Below are 20,525 nucleotides of genomic sequence, written 5' to 3'. Positions count from 1 at the left end.
CTGGTGGCACCCATGGATCCCAGCAGGGCTGATCCCACCACTCCAACTCCCATCATGCTTTGCAGTTGTCCAACTGATTACCAAGGTCCTGAGATGCTGCCGTCTAGCAGATTGGGGATAAACATATTCCAGAATAGGAATTCCCCTTTGCTCCTTTGTTTTGTCCTCCTGTCTGGGTAAGGGTCCCATACCCATCCCAGATGGGATACCAGTTCATTGCTGTGCTTCCATTCCGTTATCCTTTCTATGCAACAATCTCCCTTTTCTTGTAGGCAGGATGTTGAATAATCCTGCCTGGCACTTACACCATTTACTTTTTAAACACCCTAATTCTAAAGCGTTAGATAGATAGATAGATAGATAGATAGATAGATAGATAGATAGATAGATAGATAGATAGATAGATAGATAGATAGATAGATAGATAGATAGATAGATAGATAGATAGATACTTTATTAATCCCAAGGGGAAATTCACATACTCCAGCAGCAGCATACTGATAAAGAACAATATTAAATTAAAGAGTGATAACAATGCCAATAACAATGCAGGTATACAGACAGACAATAACTTTGTATAATTTTAACATTTACCCCCCCCCCAGAGTGGAATTGAAGAGTCGCATAGTTTGGGAAGGGAACGATCTTCTCAGTCTGTCAGTAGAGCAGGACAGTGACAGCAGTCTGTCGCTGAAGCTGCTCCTCTGTCTGGAGATGATACTGTTTACTGGATGCAGTGGATTCTCCATGATTGACAGGAGCCTGCTCAGCGCCTGTCTCTCTGCCATGGATGTCAAGCTGTCCACCTCCAGTTTGTCCAGGCGTGAGGCCCGTCACAGGCTACAGTCATAAGAGCGCTGGAGTACATGAAACAAAACTGTGCAGAAACTTCCTACAGACAGCCACCAGGTGTTAGATTTGAACCCTGTCCCCTAGAACTTTGAGGCAGCATTTAACAATTGATGCAAAATTGAATTTGAAACAATGCTATGCTTCACAAAAAATTTTGTGCTATTCATACAAGAAGAAAGACGTTTAGCTCCTGTCTGAAAGCAATTTTCATGCATTAATTCTGCATGTATATGTGTCATATAGTATTTAAAGGAAGATCTCTAGTGAACACAATCGCCAAAAATATGCATATCCTCTACTAGGATAAGGTTACTAGGTAAGAGTGGGGGAGGCTTCCATGCATTAATGAGTATTTCCTTGGGCAGTAATGTGCAAGATGATGTGTTTTAATGTGTCTTTGTGTGAAAAATACACAGCATGTCATATTTCTGAAAAACATAATGCACTCGTACTCAGTGATGTTTATGGGAAGCTAAATAGAAATGATTCTATTTAGAAAGTGTGGTATGGATTACATGCTTTACACAGTCGCAGAAAGGAACATAGCTAAACTCGGAAGTATGTAGGAGGTGTCTAGGAACAATATTCTTTGTTTATCACCCCAAAATAAAACTGTTTACTGCAAAATGACTAGCAAAATGAATTTTGAGCCACTTTTGCAAAATTGTATATGTATAGAAACTTGCCTGTTTCACAGTAAGCATGATTAACTGCACCTTCCTTCACCCATAGAAGGCATAGGGACAATTTAAAGTCACCAGCAAACCTAATATGCATATCTTCTAAAAGCAGTCATTGTCCAGCCCGCTATATGCTAACTGCGAGGTCACGGGGGTCTGCTGGAGCCAATCCCAAGCTAGCACAGGGCGCAAGGCAGGAACAAACCCCGGGCAGGGCGCCAGCCCACCACAGGGCACACACACACACAGCACACACTAAGGACAATTTAGAAACGCCAATGCATCTAACCTGAATGTCTTTGGACTGTGGGAGGAAACCAGAGCACCCGCAAACTCCACGCAGGGAGGACCCGGGAAGCTAACCCAGGCCTCCTTACTGCGAGGCAGCAGCGCTACCACTGTGCCATCGTGCCTCCCATCTTCTGAAAGTGCGTGAAAGAAAACCCCATCCAGACACAGGAAGAACATGCAAACTCCAAAGAGAGAGTGACTGGCCAGGATTCTAACCCTACATGGAATTGATAGGCAACGCCACTAGTTCCAACCCCACCCTACTGCTTATGATTTAAATTTAAAATGTGTGAAATTAACATCACATCAGAAAAACAGAAAAGTCTTCATATTGCATGTGGTATTTGAATGGGAGAAAGTAAAGTGTCAAAAAAGTGACTGGTTTTTTGCTTCACATTTATTTCATAAATGAAAAATAGGACCTCTTATTTCTATAAAAACAAACTGCTTCTTTATCTTGTAGACAACATAATGTCACCAGCACAAACCACTTATGATCTTCTTCTGCATTTCGCATCCCCACACAGTGACACCAGTCTAGAACCCATGGATTCTGAGGTGAATGTTTATCTATTGGACTTAAACTAAATGAGTAGTAGATTTGTGTCTTCTAAACTACCACTGGGAGGGTATCCATCTTAATGATAGAATAAGAGCCTGTGCGTCTGTCTGGGTGTCCTTATACTAAATAGCATATAACAGAGACGTATGCATTACATGGTGTCCTGAAAACATTAACAATGAGGGCTACATAAGTTGATTACTTAGGTTTCAACCTATCTCAGGTGGGTAGCAAAGTTAGTTCTACAATACAGCATCAGGTTCACTGTCTTTCTCAGCTCTGTTGTTCATGCCCTACATGTGCCTAAAATATAAACTTGCCTGAAAAGAGGATGTTGAAGACATTAGGAGAGCATGAGTTTTCCACAAGTCTTGTCTTTGATTGAATTAGTATCTGGTATTTTGGTCATTTCAACTGAGTCATTGCGGCTGATCTTGGTAGTGCGTGAAAAACCCCGTGATGATCCATCAGAATTAGTGGCCACAAACAATTTCGCCATGAAGTTCACACCAGCAGAGCGAATAAAGGAGCTCCCAGCAAAGACGTAGAGGATTGGATTAATGCTGCTGCTTAAGAAAGCAAAGGCTGTCACGTTAGGCTTCATGGTCTGAGCGGCTTTCAAAATCCTTGTTGAGTTGTTCAAAATTCCCGACACTAGCATCATGTTGACAATGTGGTAGGGCAGCCAAAAAACTGTGAAAGCCACAACAATGATCAGAATCAGTCTGCTTGTCCTCTGTCTCTTCTTAAATCTGGCGTCTTGTAGCTTGCGGCCTACATTAGTATAGCAGAATACAATGAGGATGAAAGGTAAGAAAAAACCAGAAATGGACTCCATCAGATACTGGAAGATTTTGTGATTGCTGGAAGGGTGATAAGGCATGCAAATATAAATAGTGAGGCCTTTGTTTAGGTATGGCTGAAGATCCCTGCAAAAAAACGAGAAGACAAACAGAAATGAGTACACTGTGACAAATCCAAGTTCAATTTATTTTCACACATGTAGGGTACAGTGAAATTTTAACTTGTGTGTTTCCAGAGGAGGCTGTGTGGGGACCTAATCCTGGTCTTCAAAATTCTCAAAGGCGTTAATAAAGAAAATCCATCAGAATTCTTACAAATAAATGGTGAATCACATACTACAGGGTACTTCTGTGTGACCAAAATGTAACCCACCTGAGCATGACCACCAAGTATGACTAGTCAGATGTGGGTATTACCTTTAAAACCTCTAGATTCTTCCTTTCTTAAATTATGTTTTACAAATAAAAACAGACAAAGTATAACGCATTATGTCAATTAGCTTACAAGGAGTCGCACTTACATCTTACATTCCATCTGAACAGTAAATTGTGAAATATTATGTGGCTAAATAAATTGTTGTTACAGATTCCTTTCACTCATTGATCTACACCTACATGTTTTGAGCTTAACCAGCCATCCACTATAAAACAAACAGTCCAGAGGGCAGAAGCTATCCCTGCAGCATCAGAAACCAGACCCGGGCAATGTGCCAGTCAATCACAGGGCACACTCACTCACATACCTTCACTTACTCATACTGGGCCGAATTTAGAGTTGCCAGTCAACTTAACATGCACATCATTTGGATGCAGGAGAAAAACTGTAAAATATCTCACTCAGACTAAAGCATATGAAATTTGACAAATGAGAGGAGACCATTAAGTCCAATAAGCTCATGTGTTTAGCTAATAGCTAAGCTTTCCCAAAATCTCATCCAAACACTTTCCTAAAGTTGTCAAGGCTGCTGCATCAACTGCATATCTCAGTAGTTTGTTTCAGATTTCCACAACTCTTTGAATAAAGATGTGCTTTCTGCCTTCAGACTTAAATGCACTTCGCTTTAGTTTTCATAGTGCCCTTGGGTACGTAATTCACTGTTGAGTTAAAAGAATTCTGCTGGATATTCTTTATTAATGCCTTTGACAATTTTGAAAATCTGGATTATGTCCCCATGCAGTCTTCTCTGCTTGAGACTAAACAGGTTTAACTCTCTGGGTCTGTCAGAGTAGGACATGTCCTTAACTCTTTTAATGCGGATGTCGACTTTTGTCAACAGCAGGGGTTGAGGGTAGATGTCAGGGGCAGAGTGTGATAATCAGCTGTAAATGTTGACAAAACTCACAGTTACATTATAGGTAGACCTTCTTTACTAGAAGGACTTTTGGACTTGTTGAATTGATGTTGAATCCATGCGTGTGAGTGAGTAGCATAGAGAAAACAATGTCTGGTATAGCTTCAACACTGGGCGAGAGAGTGAAGCGAATGCTCAAAGCAAAATACTCTGTACGCATTATTGATTTATTTTTTTGTTTTTTTGCGTATTATTGCTGAATCGGACTCTGACTTATCAAACTCCGATTTTGATGCAAGCGTTCTGAAAATTGAAAGCAAAAGACAGGTAGCTGTTTTTTTTTTCAGAAAATGATAAGACAAACATATATGTAATAAGTATGTGAATTTACATACTGTAGAGACTCATGGAACATAAAACACAGTGAAATATTTTATGTTGATTTATGTGTGAAACCAATGCTTTTTAGAAAACTGAGTTTTTTGAAAAAATATTCAGCGCTGCGAGAAAAGAAAAAACATAATTAGCCCTAAAAGAGTTAAGTCCCGGGATGCACTTGGTTGCTCTCCTCTTCACAGTTTCAAGAGTGTGGTGACCAGAACTGCACACAGTACTCCAGATGTGGTCTCACTAGTGCATCATATAGTCTAAGCATAACATCTCAACAGTTTTAATGATATAATCTAACATTTTATATGCCTTTTTAATCAATCCTACACATCACTTAATTGATTAAAATGTTGTGTCAACAGAAATCCCTTGAATTTATAATGCAGGACATTTAACCAGAGAGGCAAGGCCAGGATTTTAATCTTCTGGAGCTGCATGTTTTGGGATATGAAAGTTCCCAGGGAAGCCTAAGAAAATATGAGAGAAATGCAAATTCTATGTATAATGTGACTTAATCAGGATTAAGACCCCATCTACTCAAGATTCAACAATAACCTCATTTACTGTAGACTATAATAACAGTTTAGATTCACAACAGTCCTATATTACAACACAAATCACACAAACATCTGCGTTAGTTCCTGCAATCCATTATTTTTCACCAATTTAAAACTTACTTGCGATAAAATAGCATGGGTAAGGCAAAGAGAAAAGCCAAACTCCAAAGGCCCAGCAGTATTTTCATCATGGACTTCTTTGTTCGGAGTTGCTGTGAGATTACAGGCCAGTTCACAGCTACATAACGGTCCAGGCTCATGATACAAATGAGGAAAATTGAAGCGTACATATTGACACAACCAAGGTAATGGATCAACTTGCAGACAACTGGTCCAAATTCCCAAGTGCCAGCTGCCAAAAATCGCATAAAAAGGGGAGCAGTGAGGAGCAGCAGAGCATCAGCTATTGACAGGTTCAGAACCATCAGGCAGGTGACTGAACGGCGAGTAATGCGGCACATAATTGTCCATACCACAAATAGGTTGCCGGGGAAGCCAAATACGAAGGCCACAACCAGTATGGTGATACCAATGATATTGCCAGTTCCAAGGCCACTGCTGGTTGTGCTGGAGAGGCTCACGTTGGGAGACGTGATGTTTGCCATCATATTGAAGATACAGCTGCAGAGAAAGCAAAATTAGTTTGTTTAATTTGTAATGTTTTATAGGAAATTTTTACAGTACCCTAAATTACAACTTTTCATTGGTTGATAAATCCATTTCAGCAACTGATGTTGACGTATTTTATTAAAAGTCATAATCAAGAAATTCTTTTATTAGTAAGTTTTGGCTGTAGAACTAGACTTAAAACATAAGGTTACTGGTGCTGTATGACCCTGAGCATACCAATCAACATACATGTTTTCCAAATGTAAAAAATCTATCTATCTATCTATCTATCTATCTATCTATCTATCTATCTATCTATCTATCTATCTATCTATCTATCTATCTATCTATCTATCTATCTATCTATCTATCTATCTATCTATCTATCTATCTATCTATCTATCTATCTATCTATCTAAAGGTCCTGTATGAAAACAATTAATTTACTTTTGTAATGTTATTATTTTTGAGGTTTTGTATCTAGTGCTTGCACAATGGAATCCTAAGCAAAAAATTCTGACTTTTTTTAAAAATAACAATACATAGAAGAGTTGTAGAATCATCCATCTATATATTGCAGGGTCATCTCATCTGCCTTGGACACAAGGCAGATAATAATCCAAGATACCACTGTATCACAACACACCATGGTGGGCTGATTAACACTCAGCTTTGTACACAGCATGGTATGTTTTTGGAGTGCAAAATGCAAATACATAAGAAATAAGTAAACCTCAAGCAGACCGTGACATGGCCAATATTTTCCAGCTCAGTCTTGCAGGCCACTTTTACCAGCAGCCGATAGCTGACAGAGCTGGTGCTGTGTAAAGGGTTAAGAGGTACAGCGAGCCTAACCGCAATCTCTTCACTTGTTTTCTATTTTCCATTCTGTCATGGCACATAAAACATGATACATCAGGCTAATGAGTTTCTCTGCTGTTTGTGAGGTCCAAAACACCTGTGTTCCTTATTTCTCATCACTGCATTATATACACTGTAATTTCAGATTAGCATTCATTGGTTGTCAGCTCTCTTTCCCACAAAGCCACATAATTCACACATTCCCTCCCACATTACAATGATGTCAAGGTTAGAATCAGTGGTGAGTCTAAAACTGGCTAAATAAATCACAGCATATTTGTTACTATGTGTGCCTGATTGAGTTTTACTGTGATGTTGGAACGTTTGAATATGTACACTTACCTAGAGAGGGGAGTTGGTGCGGGTTGTGCCACAAGTGGCTTCCCGTTGCTGGTATGTATCTCAGTGGTGTTAAGTAATTGCCAGCAGAGTGAATGAAAGTGATCCACTGGAGAGTGGGTGTGTGTGTTTGTGTATGGAAGAGAGCTATGGCGATACTTCTTCTAATTAATAGTATTGCGTACTGGTGAGGGGAACCAGTGAGTAGCGCATGGTACTGCTATCATACCAGTGTGGTGTAATTAGAGAAGCCAGACAGAAACAGCTGAAAGTGATGGTGATGATTCTCTGGAGGCAGTATTTAATGCCTGAGAGTGACACCAGCATGTGGTTTGGTGTGGTTGAAGTTTGAGTTATAGTCTGCGTCTGCTTGACTAAATGTTAATTCGGCTTGCCGTTGTCTGACCTGATGAACTCATTGGAGACGGAGCAACACAGACTGATTCCCAATTTACATTGAAGAGGAGAACCAGTGGTGCATGAGAGATCTGGGAATCGTGTGAACAGGAAACTGAGAGAAGTTTCAGGAAGTAAAGATAACAGACAGCGTTTATTGGTTATTGGCTTCTAAATATCCTGAAGTAATGGAGACTTGGAACTAAGCACTGTAGTCAGGGTGGAGTGCTGAGTTCATTTTGACCTTGTTTTTACAATTTATTTTTATTGTTTATTCTCAGAAGGATGCCCATCTAGACTTTAAAAGTATTTTGATTTTTTCAATTCACTTTCGTTTAGCCTATGCAATTGAGGCCTGGTTCTATTAAGTGCACAAGCTAATCGACTTTTGATATTTCAAGGCACCTAATTTAATAAAGATCCATTTTGTTGTGCACTATAAAAACTGTCTGGAGTGTCTGTGTCTCTCAATGTTTAAAACATGCTGGAGTCAAAGACATGGGGCATCACACCCACTCAGAGTTGTCTCTTGCTTTGTATCAGATGCTTCCATCATACACTCTGGCTCTGTGTGGTCCTTTAATTAATAAGAATCTTATTTAGAAAAGAAATGGACTGATAAAAGCAATGTGATGTTTTGGCAAACAGTTGTGGGTAAACTGAACATCCTCTGATCTTATTAACTACACAACCATGAAAAAGAAAACAGAACTTTGTAAGACTGGAAATATACAGTAGTTAATATGCAGGTACATCAGAACGGCTGCTGTAGATGGTATAAACTACAGGAAATTTTACTTGACACTTTTAAGCCTATACCTTGGTAAAGGTTCTAACCACTGCAGGATTTTGGAAATTGATACAAGGAAAACTGGATGTATTACCTTAAAAATCCTCACACACAGAGAGAGTTCAATATTGAGAGATAAAGGAAGAGGAATAAGAGGAGAATTTTAACAAAAAAGTAGCCGGAAGGAGGTGAGAGAGCACAAGAGTAGGCCCAGAGGGAGCTATTTTGAGAAAATATTCAGGAAAATAAAAGAGGAACAAAAATACTACATATTTACTTGATACATGCTGAATTACTGGTGTTAGCACTGAATGGTATCAGAACTATGTCAAGATCTGATGTGCAAATTGTGATTGTTCCTTGGTCTCTTAATTTTCTTTTGATATTGCTTTCGGGAGTTATGGTGACCAAGGAATCCGTTGGTCATATTTATTTTGTGTTTCAAAGTGTTTTTAATTCTTTTAAAAAGTAATCATGGTTTTCCATGATGCCATTTACTTTTGATTTATTTTTTGTCCTGTGTAACAGCCGGTTGTTAGGGGTTGTGTTCTGGAAGTTGCATTTTATGACATCATCAGCATGACCACATATAAGCCATCTCTGTGCTGGAACACTTCATCCAAAATTGTGGATTACACTCAAACCTATAGTATTTGTTCTTTTGTTGTATTTTGAATATTCTGGTTACAAAACATATTCTTATTCTTTGACTACAATTTAAGACTTACGATTTGGCTCTGTTTATGTGTTTGTTCTGACTCAGAAAATGAGGAGATGAGATGTAGTTGAAAAACTCAAGCCAACATTGTTAGCAAAAGTCTAATCAATCTGTCCTCTACTTTAAAATGTATATCAAAAATCAAAGACCTTAATACTAATAGCAAGTTCATTAACCAGGAAAGGTTTTTGTTGCAAGAATCACACCCCAGCTCTGTTTTTATGCCATCACTTTGATGACGTCATGCATTGCATGTTCCCGGGGCCTTCTGAGAAGATCACTACAGTAACCAATATGCTTACTTACTTACTTACTTACTTACTTTATCTTCTCCCTTTATTCCTTATGGTGTTGTGGTGAATGATAATGGTAACATCTCAAATTGGCAGTGCCCATAACTAAAAAAATGCTGTCATGGCATAAGAGAAAGCTTAAAAGGCCAAAAATGTTATTCATTAAGGCAAAAAACCTTAACCTTAACCATTAAAACCCTACAGTAGTTGCATAGTTTGCTCTTAACACTTCAGGTAATATCATAAAATGTTCATTTTTTGGTTTATGGGTTCCCTGCACTGTTTGCTGAATATGATTTTTATTACATATTCTGAGCTTTGTGTATTTGATTCTCATCTTCTGGGTTAAAACTTTAGGTTTGCATTTTAAACATTCTCCTGATTTCAGTTCCATTCAAAACTGCGGAAGTCAGTACAATCAACAAACCAATGTCTCTGAATCCCAGTGTTTAAAACACTGGTGCTAGAATATACTGAACAGAATACTCCAAGCAGTTTGGACCACCTGCGGTTTTACACTGAGGATGCCATATTCCGTTCACTTCATATCACCCTGGCACATCTGGATAATAAAACTTCTATGCCTGAATAATGATTATGGGTTACAGATCAAGATTTAAATCAGATGTATCATCAAAACCAATCTCTAAACTCCTAGATTCAGGATGAAACCATCTGCCAATGGACTTTGAACTTCCTAATTGGCAGACCTTAGCATTTGCAGGCTGGCAGCATCGCTTCCTCCATGCTGATCCTCAATACAGACATCCAATGAGATAAAGCGCCAAGCCACATGGCTGTATTCCTTTTTCCTGTTTGGTGATAAAAAGCTAAAATTAAATTTGCAATGTAGTGGTTATGTGGGATTCTCAACGATTACCGGCACTACAATGTCAAATAAAATCTTCTAGATATAAGAGATTATTTGTATCTAACTGGAATACAAGTTCATTACTGATATGGCAGATTCATAGGTGCCACTGTGTAGATAGATGTAAAGTTTTTTAGTATATGTTGTGAAAGATACCCCTGACACAGACAGACACTGAGACAGCCAGATGTCCAAATCACACACTTTTTTATTCTTCAACACAATACCACAGTGCACAATTAGCCACAATGTTCACAGTCCTTTCATCACCTCTGCCACCTCTGCTCCACTCCTCGTAAGCTCCGTCCTCTTCCACCCGACTCTGGCTCTCCGAATGGAGTGAGGTGGCCCCTTTTATGGCACACCCGGATGTGCTCCTGGTGCTCCTTGATGATCTCCCAGCAGCACTTCCTGGTGTGGTGGAAGTGCTGCAGCCCATGGTTTGAGAACCATCCAGGTGTACCCAGGTGCGGACACCCACAGGGATGAACTTCCCAGCTCTGTATCCGCGGCCCTGATGGAATCCAGGGGGACTGCCCTCTTTCGTTCAGGGGAATATATTGCCCCTCTCCCAGTCCTTCCTTGTTCCAGGCATCCCATTGGGGCAAGGTCCCCAGTCGTCTGCCACAATGCATATGCATATGTGTGTATTTATGCTTAATATGTGCATGCATATTGGTGTTCAGATATATGTGGTTCCTTATATTATATTCTCCTTCCTTGTCTTTTTATACTTAAAAACCTATGTCTATATAAGCTTATTGTTGATGAAAAACCAAACAAATTTCCCTGTATGGAACAATAAAATTAAAGCTTAGTTGACTTAAATTGAGTAGACCAAGTAGCCAGAGCTCAATTCAATTTGTTGATGACACAACCAGAATAGGTCTATAGTAAATACCAACAATGATGAGATGAGTTAAGGAGAAGAGGTGCTCATTCTGACACTGAGATACAAGACACAAATCTTTCCTTTAATGTCAGCAAAATCAAGTAGCTGGTCATAGACTTCAGGAAGTAAGACTCAGGTCACACTCCCTTCTACGGAGATGCTGTTGACAAAGTCAGCAACTTTAAACTTCTTGCAGCTGCCATCACTGATAATCTAAAGTGCACATATCACATTTTGCTATGATCAAGAAGACTCACCAACACCTTTACTTCCTTAGATATCTGAGGAAAACCTGGATGTCTCCATGTATGCTCACAGACTTGTGCAGGTTCCTATTGAAGTCTGTCCTCAGTAAAAGGGATGGTGAGTCTTCTTGATGTGTTGCGCAGTATTTAGATCATCGTGTTTTATGCTGCATCACATCCTTGTAGGGCACCTGCTCAGCCCAGGGCTTCAAAGCACTACTGAGACTAACGTCAGCACAGAATATGACTGGCACATAATTCACTTCTTTCCCAGACATGCTGTATATACAATAACACACCCTGTCTTAGAAAGTCAAACAGTATTATTAAAGACCTCAGCCATTTCGCAGAGCCAATTTTCTCCCTCCTCTACACAGGACCACTAGATTTAGCTGCAGTTTTTATCCAAAGTATATTTATAGTTCCAAATACATATTCTTGTATGCATTTCCTACTTTTGTCAGTTGTGGGTATTGTATTACAATAACTAGTCTCAGGGAGACATACAAGTGAGTATTTAATTTTATTATCTATACATAACAGTAACGTTCATCTTGACCTTAAAGTTACAAATGAGCTACAGAGAATTGTTTGTAGGTGTTTTTAACTATGAAATTTTTCACAAGCTGTCATGTAAGGCCTCATGAAGAAACAAAAAATTATAGACTTACTCGTTAGTTCTTAATTGCCTTACCTTAACTTATGACTCTGGTCAATATGTGAATTAAAAATAAAAAAAGAGTTCTGCTCCCAAAATGCAAAGTCAAAAAAGGCTTGTCTCTCTCTCTATTCCTTTTGGCTTTGTGTGTAAAACACCAGCAAGAGGTCAGTTTGTTCAGCACAAATGTGTTGGCATTCATGCCATCAAATAAAAATCAGAAAACAAATATAAACTTCAAGGTCAAAGCTAAACGCAGTTATCCCTGAATGGTAAATATTATACTAACAAAAAATAGACATAAAGAAAATTGACAAGGCAAATAAATGTAAAATCTCTCACACAACATGAAAATATATTGAAAAAAACTTGGGGGTTCTGAAAGTAAAAAGAACACTTTATAAGAAAGTGCTTATATGTGCTTAATCGTCTCATGACTGGGATCAAGTAGGCATTTTCATCATACCATGCACCCATCGACAGTAAACTTTCTTCTAAGAGTGAAATCTGATGAACTCCATTCAGTAGCAATGGGTATTAACCAGGACCTTAGTCCACTTTGAATGTCAGTCCAGCACATGACACATTCCCTCACCCACAGTTGACAAGTTTAGAGACCCCGTTCAGTCCCACCATATTTAAGAAAACCAAAGGAAGCTGGGTAAACAAACAAGGAACATGTAATGTCCACACAGGGGGCACCTCTGCCAGGATGTAAAGCCTCAACTAAGTGCTGCGGTACAGCAATGCTATTCTCCATTCCAGTTAATTTTGATTGATAAAAGGTTATATTTATTTAGTTTACATTAACAGTTCACAGTTCCCCCCAAAAGAGGAAATATTTATGTGAAACCATAGAGTTTCATTGTTAGACAGTCATTGGAGATTATTATTATCTAGCTGGTCTGCCAAGTCGCTATTTTAGAAATATTACATGTCCATGGCATGTGTACAGTTTACTGTCTAAAATATACAAATACGCTAAAGTAAGATTGATTGAGTCAGAAAAGAGTAATCACAACCTACCCTTACGGGAGCAGACTGGACGTGGTCTTCTGCAGTCACCACTAGAGCGAGGGAAGTTAGAGGCAGTGCTAGTTTTGCATCCTGCTCCCATAATAAATCATACAGTGCTAATGTTGAAACCTGACAAGCACACCATTGCACGAATATGAGATTGCACCAGCCGGAGCATACTGAAGAGGAAATGCGTTTACTTCTGCTGTCAAACCTTAGTTTCTCAATATAGAATTGCACAGTTCTTCATTTAGAAACACCCTGTCCTTAGCCAGGGGTAATTCAAATCCATGCTGTTTTGCTTATTGCTGCATCAGACTTATACACTTTTAAAAGAAAGAGGAAATGAGTTACATATTATGCTATAGCCTTTTAATTAAATCACATTTTTAATGAGATGAAATTAATTTAAGTGCCATATATATAATGAACAGCTAATGAACTAAAAAAGTATAAAGTGAAAAATGTAGTAGTAAAACTTGAACTCCATTTATGCAGTCATTTCTGTTCTCGCCAGATACTAAATATTAAGACAATTTTAATGTACAGATAAGTGGCATTTACATCTCACTTTATGAAGATCTTTGAGAGAGTCCTCTTGTGGCAGACTACCTGATCCCACTACCGTCTGTTTATCAGACAAAGATTGAAGTAGAGGATGCAATTATCTATCTGCTGCAAAAGGCTTATTCTCATCTGGACAAAACTGGCAGCACTGTGAGGATTATGTATTTTGATTTCTCTCCAGTTCCTTCAATACCATCCAGCCATTCCTGTTAAGGGGTAAACTAAGAGATATGAAGGTGGATAAGCCTATGGTGTCCTGGATAATGAACTATCTGTCAGGCAGACTGCAGTTTGTGAGACTCAAGGACTGTGTTTCTGATGCGACTGTGAGCAACACTGGAGTACCACAAGGAACAGTTCTGTCTCATTTACTCCTCACTCTGTACATCTCAGACTATAAATATAACACCAGGTTGTGTCACATGCAGAAATTCTCTGATGATTCTGCACTTATGGGGTATATTGATAAAGGGGATGAGACAGAGTACAAGAGTCAGGTGGAAAACTTTGTTTCTTGTTCAAAAAGAATTGTCTGTATCTTAACATCAACAAAACCAAGGAAGTGATTACTGACTTTCAAAGCACCAAAGAGCCTCTAAGTCTGGTAATTATATAAGGAGTGAATGTAGACATGGTACACTAATATAAGTATACATGGGGGTCCACATTAATGACTGGCTGGACTGGGCTTGAAACGCAGAGGAACTATATAAGAAAGGGCAGAGCAGACTCTTTTTCCTTAGGGGACTGCGTTCCTTTAATGTGGGTAGTGACATCTTCACATCTTCTATAGCTCAGTGATGGCCTGTCTGTTTTTCTATGCTGTAGTGTGCTGGGCTGGTAACAACACTTCAGGAGAGGCCCACCAAATCAACAAGTCAAATCAAGCTGGGGAGCATGCACTGGTACAGTGTGTTGCCGCACCCACTACACAATGAAACAACTCGGAATCCTGGTTTGCAACCCCCCAGGCAGACAAGTGGTCCAGTCCCTCCCTCCGGAAATGACCCTCTATCTGCCGCAGCCAGGTGTTACGTGGGTGGCCCCTTGGCCTGGTCCAGCCACATGGGTCCTTAGCAATGAGGATCCTCTAAGCCGGATCGCCCTCAGGGAATCACGCCACATGGCCGTAGTGCCATAACTGACGTCCCTCACAATGCAGGTAATGTGCCTCATTCGGAACTTCATGAGCAACTGCTCATTCAAGTCAAAGTCAAAGTCAAAGTGAACTTTATTGTCATCTCAGCCATATACAAGTATACAGATTGACGAAATTGCGAAGCTCAGGGTCCACAGTGTAACAACATGACGTGCAAATAATAAATTAAAAATAGAATTAAAATTTAAATTTGAAATTAAAACACAAACAAGACAAGACCTTGTGCAAAGACAAGACAAAGAAGTAGCAGCAATATTGATGTGTAAGATATGTAATATAATAAATAAATAATAGATATAGATAATACAGAAATTATCAGTGTATGATAATAGTTGTTTAAGACATGTGTAAACAATGACAGGTCAGAATGTTTCACAGCAAAAGGATAACAAGAGTGTCAAAATACTTAAAGATCAATATGAGGTTTTCAGTTCTTTTCTACCTACACACTCGTCTTTGCAGGACAGTGGCTCGCATGTATAAAAGTTCTGTTTTTTAGAGGTGGTTGAGGCCATGTGGAAGGTCCCAGGGGGCAGCCTGGTGTTATGGAGTCTAACAGCTTGGGGGTAAAAACTCTCCTGCAGCCTGGCAGATCTGGCTTTGATGCTGTAGTATCTTCTCTTGGATGGCAGAAGTGTGAAAAGTCCATGTGAGGGGTGTAAGGGGTCCTGCACAATGCTGCAGGCCTTGCGGACACTGCGTTTGTAAAATATGTCCTGTAGTGAAGGGAGAGGCACACCAATAATGTTCTCTGCTGTCTTTACTATCCTTTGCAGGCGCTTGCGGTCAGATATGTTGCAGTTGCCATACTAGGCCGTGATGCAGCTGGTCAGAACACTCTCAGTGGTGCCTCTGTAGAACATGGTGAGGATGGAAGGGGGAAGACTTGCTCACTTCAGCCGCCTCAGGAAGTGTAGTCTCTGCTGAGCTTTCTTGATTAGTGATGAAGTGTTATGTGTCCACGTAAGTTCCTCAGTTATGTGCACACCAAGGAACTTGGTACTCCTAACAGTCTCCACATCTAAACCATTGATGCTGAGTGGGATGTGGGCAGGACGTGATTTTCTGAAGTCCACGATTATCTCTTTTGTCTTGTCGACATTGAGAGATAGATTGTTGTCTTCACCCCATGCAGACAGCCATTCCACCTCATCTCTGTATGCTGTTTCATCATCCCTTCTTATCAGTCCCAGCACCGTTGTATCATCCGCAAACTTGATGATGTGGTTGGTGTTGTGTGTGGCTGTGCAGTCATGAGTCAGCAGGGTGAACAGCAGTGGACTAAGCACGCAGCCCTGCGGTGCTCCAGTGCTCAGTGTGATGATGCTGGAAGTGTTGCAGCCCATCCGAACTGACTGGGGCCTCTCTGTCAAGAAGTCCAGGATCCAATTGCAGAGGGTGGTGTTCAGGCCCAACCTTCTCAGTTTTACAACCAGCTTTTGAGGGATGATTGTATTGAAGGCAGAGCTAAAGTCTATGAATAGCATCCTGACATATGTGTCTTTTTTATCCAGATGTGTCAGGGAGAGGTGAAGGGCAGAGCATATGGCATCCTCATTTGACCTGTTTGAGCAGTATGCAAACTGAAGAGGGTCAAGGGAGATTAGTCTTTATGTGTGACATGACTAACCTTTCGAAGCACTTCATTATGATTGGCGTGAGTGCAACTGGTCGGTAGTCATTCAGGCATGTCACTGATGACTTCTTTGGCACTGGTATGATGGTGGTCGACTTGAAGCATGCTGGGACTGACGACTGGCTCAGAGATGTGTTGAAGATGTCTGTGAGGACACCAGCCAGTTGACTGGCACATTCTTTGAGCACACAACCAGGTATGTTGTCAGGTCCTGCAGCCTTGCGTGGATTGACTCTGGATAGAGTCCTCTTCACGTCATTTATGGAGAGACAGAGTGCCTGGTCAGTGAAGGGAGGTGTTGCTTTTCTCTCAGGCTCTTTGTTCTGCGCCTCAAACCGTGCAAAGAAGTTGTTCAGCTCATCCGGAACGGAGGCATCACCATCGCTGCTGTGTGGGTTGGGCTTGTAGTTTGTAATTGTCTGAACGCCCTGCCACATATGATGTGTGTCTGTGGTGCTGCTGAATTGTTTATTGATCCTCTGTGCGTATGCCCACTTAGCTCTTCTTATAGTGCGAGACAGGTTGGCTCTGGTCATCCTGAGGATGGCCTTGTCTCCAGATCTGAAGGCTGCATTTCTGATCTTGAGCAGCTTGTGCACTTCTCTTGTCATCCAGGGCTTTTGGTTGGCTCTTGTGGTAACATCCTTGGTAACAGTAACATCCTCTATGCATTTGGAGATGTAGCCAGTCACAGAGTCTGTGTACTCCTCTAGACTGATGGAGTCACCATTCATAACAGCCTCTCTGAAAATGTCTCAGTCTGTCAATTCGAAGCAGTCTTGGAGAGGTGAAACAGCACCATCTTGCCATACTCTGATGCTCTTGTGGGCTGGTTTAGTGCGCTTCAGCAGGGACTTGTATGCAGGGACCATAAAAATGCTGATATGATCTGAACAGCCAAGGTGGGGGTGGGGTAGGGCCTTGTAGGCATCAGCAGCGCTCGTGTAAACATTGTCCAGACAGCTTCCCTCTCTAGTAGCAAAGTTCACATTCTGGAAGAATTTTGGGAGAACTGACTTCAAGTTGGCATGATTGAAGTCTCCAGCAATAATGAAAAATGCCTTGGGGTGCATCGTTTGCAGTTTGCTGATGATCTTGTAGAGTTCCGCTAGCGCCTGGTTAGCATTTGCGCTAGGTGGGAGGTAGACAGCAACCACCAGCACGCAACTGTATTCCCTCGGCAGGTAGAAAGGCCGACACCTTACTGATAAAACCTCTATCAGCGGGGAGCAGTGTCACACAACTGAGGCAGCGTTTGTACACCACTCTCTGTTCACATAAACACACAGTCCCCCTCCGCGGGTCTTACCAGACAAGGAGGCGTCTCTGTCCGCTCGGATGATGGTCAGTCCATCTAGCTGGATGGCCGAGTCTGCAATGTTGTCCTGGAGCCATGTCTCAGTGAAAATAAAGATGCAACAATCTCTCATTTCCCACTGCTTGGCCCGCTGCAGCTTTATATAATTCAGCTTGTTGTCCAGCGATCGGACGTTCGCACGCAGAATAGATGGTATCGCAGGTCTGGTTGGGTTAGTTTTTAGCCTTGTGCTAACACCTCTGCGTTTACCTCGTTTCTGATTCCGATCGCTGCACTTGTGTTTTTGCCAGCTCAGCTTCTCAGGCTGCGGAAGTAAGCAAAGGCTGTGGAGCGTCTCTGTCACCTCACTGGATATTTCAGCGCAGTTTCTTCGGAAATCGAGCAGGATTTGCCACTCGTAAATGTATGTCTGTGTACTACTATCACTTAAATCTACTTTTTTACTTATACTAGTTCACAAAGACGAACAAAGATTAACACTAAACACCGCGGACTCGGGAGCTCTGTAAGCCGCAGCCTGCACGGTTGCCGCCATAGTCATCATTCGACACAAAGTGAAAACAATGGTATAAAGGATTTTCCAGAAAAACACAGTACCAAAGGAGTCCACCAAATCAACAAGCTAATTAAAAAGGCAAGTTCAGTTATGGGATGTACTCTGGACACCCTGAAGAGAGAGGAGAGAATTAAAACAAAACGCAGTGCTATTATGAACAAAGCTGTACATCTTCTATCTGACACACTAACACTGAGGACTTCCAGCCAATGAATTACTGAGCAGAAGTGTATCAAGAAACACCATGAAGGCTCCTTTATACAAACAGCAAAACATCTGCATAATGCCTCACCATGACATTTTAATTTTCTTTTGTATGAAGACCAAAAAAGACAAGAAAAAGACTTTGGGGGTTTCACCATGTATATTAAATTCTCTCACTAAAAAATAGGAAGGGTTGAGGTGTCACTGCTGACTGTGTCCAAAACGGGACTGTAGGGGTAAGGAAAAATTGGATGTTTTATAGCTGCTGCGGAGGAAGGGGTGTGTCCAAGGGGCAGGAACCTGAAGTGGTATCACCGAGAGGGAAGGTTCTGGAATTATGCAGGCATCTGTTCGGGAGGTCTGGAGGGAAGAGAGATAAAGGCATTAGCGCATCCTGCCAACACCTGTCTCTGCATATCACACCAAACCAAGCCCACTGGTTGCCTCCCATGTGCTCATATGTGACACTTTTTTTTTCAGACCAGAGTATGTGTGTTTATTTATTTATTTTCTTATCTACCTAGGAGGATGGTGGCAAAATTGGATGCCATTATGAAAAATCCCCTCCATTCCCTCCAGGAGGTGCTCTCTTACACTTATAGCTATAAGCTCATTCCACCACGGTGTGCTAAGAAGCGCCTCTGGAGGTCTTTTCTTTGCAGTGCTATCAGGCAATTCAATGCTTCCTCCTGATGTACTTGTGAAGTTAATTTTTAAATATTTGCACAATATACTTTAATCTATTTGTTTATTTATTTATTATTGATTGATTGAATTATTTGTCCTGTGAGTCTGGATCATTGTTTTTAAATATTTCTGCTGCTATATGCATCTAAATTTCCCCATGGGATTAATAAAGTTGATCGAATCTAATCTAATTTAATGTGCAGCACTTTATTCAACATTAGTTGTTTTAAATGTACATTACAAATAAACTTAACTAAACTTAATTCTTATTTGAGCCTGCATACAGTGAACAGTGCTATACAAAAATAAATTGAATTTTATGGGAGAGTCCACATTTAGGCAGAACTGAATTTCCACTATGACTTCCCATGTTCCTCTTTGGGCGCCATTCTTAATACACACTTTCTTCATCGGCACTCCCAGGTAGGCAGACAAAATACTTTACTATGGGTCTACTAAGGGGTCACTAAGTTGTGCCACCTTTTTTTTAACAAGGGAGAATTTGCAGAGTCCCCTAAAGTGTTTTTTGACTCAAGCTCATTTTTCATCTTCATTCTTGAGCTTTATTAGGGTAAGGGTTCAGTGTTCATCACACATAGGATGCGTGTCTTAAGCTGAAAAGTAAAGATGGATTGTCATCATGTATTTAATTGAATTTATTTCAGGCAACCATACCCATTATATTGTTATAAAGATATGAAATCAATACCAGCTCATAGAATTTTAATCAAATATTTCTAATCAATACATGATCATTTTTACAATTTAATATAAGCATATACTTAAATGAAGTTATAACAATGGATTATTAAAAGCATAAGGAAAAGGACAAAGGTAACTAAGGTGTTAAAGCTTGGGCACGTGAGGCTTTTTCCTCATCTAGAGGAACCACCAAGATAGTTGCTAAGGTTAAAATGAAGTACCTGTAGATGTGTAATGAACACACTGTTAACAAGCAAGAACAAACTAGTGAGAGAGCCCAAACACCCCTGTCATGAAGCAGTGATAAGATCAATGGGAAAGCCTGTAGGACACCCCTGTTATCAAAGTAATGTATTAAATAATGGAAGAATTGACAAGTATACAAAGTTACTGATGGCCGTAGTCGATTGGCTAAGATGATAGAATTCGGCATATTAAGAGTCAGATGACGTTATGTATTAGATAAGGTAATGATAATAGAAAAGTATAAAAGGTAATGAATTTTATTAATGATGGCTGATTCCATGGACTGAGACATTTGTGCATATCTATGTGCAAATAAAGAACCGTTCTGCATTTT

At 40.3% G+C, this 20,525-nt stretch overlaps 1 protein-coding gene across 1 annotated transcript; it reads right to left on the bottom strand.

The window, feature by feature from the left end:
• Nucleotides 1-1,931: 1,931 nt before the first annotated feature.
• LOC114645757 (leukotriene B4 receptor 1-like) lies at nt 1,932-13,309 on the bottom strand. The gene is made up of 3 exons (XM_028793586.2): nt 13,126-13,309; nt 5,548-6,048; nt 1,932-3,314 (listed from the first exon to the last, which is right to left on the bottom strand). Exons 2-3 carry the CDS (start codon nt 6,033-6,035, stop codon nt 2,729-2,731), a joined length of 1,074 nt encoding a protein of 357 aa, XP_028649419.1. The 5' UTR covers nt 6,036-6,048; nt 13,126-13,309; the 3' UTR covers nt 1,932-2,728.
• Nucleotides 13,310-20,525: the final 7,216 nt, after the last annotated feature.

This window comes from Erpetoichthys calabaricus, chromosome 2 (assembly GCF_900747795.2).
Source record: "Erpetoichthys calabaricus chromosome 2, fErpCal1.3, whole genome shotgun sequence".
NCBI classification, from domain to species: domain Eukaryota; kingdom Metazoa; phylum Chordata; class Cladistia; order Polypteriformes; family Polypteridae; genus Erpetoichthys; species Erpetoichthys calabaricus.
This window is presented reverse-complemented; position numbering and strand designations above follow the sequence as displayed.

Coding starts and splice junctions, on each gene's coding strand:
- LOC114645757 (XM_028793586.2), bottom strand. CDS start 6,035: ATGATGGCAAACATCACGTCTCCCAACGTGAGCCTCTCCAGCACAACC. Junction 3,315..5,547: donor CCCATGCTATTTTATCGCAA/GTAAGTTTTAAA, acceptor GTTTTTTTGCAG/GGATCTTCAGCCATACCTAA.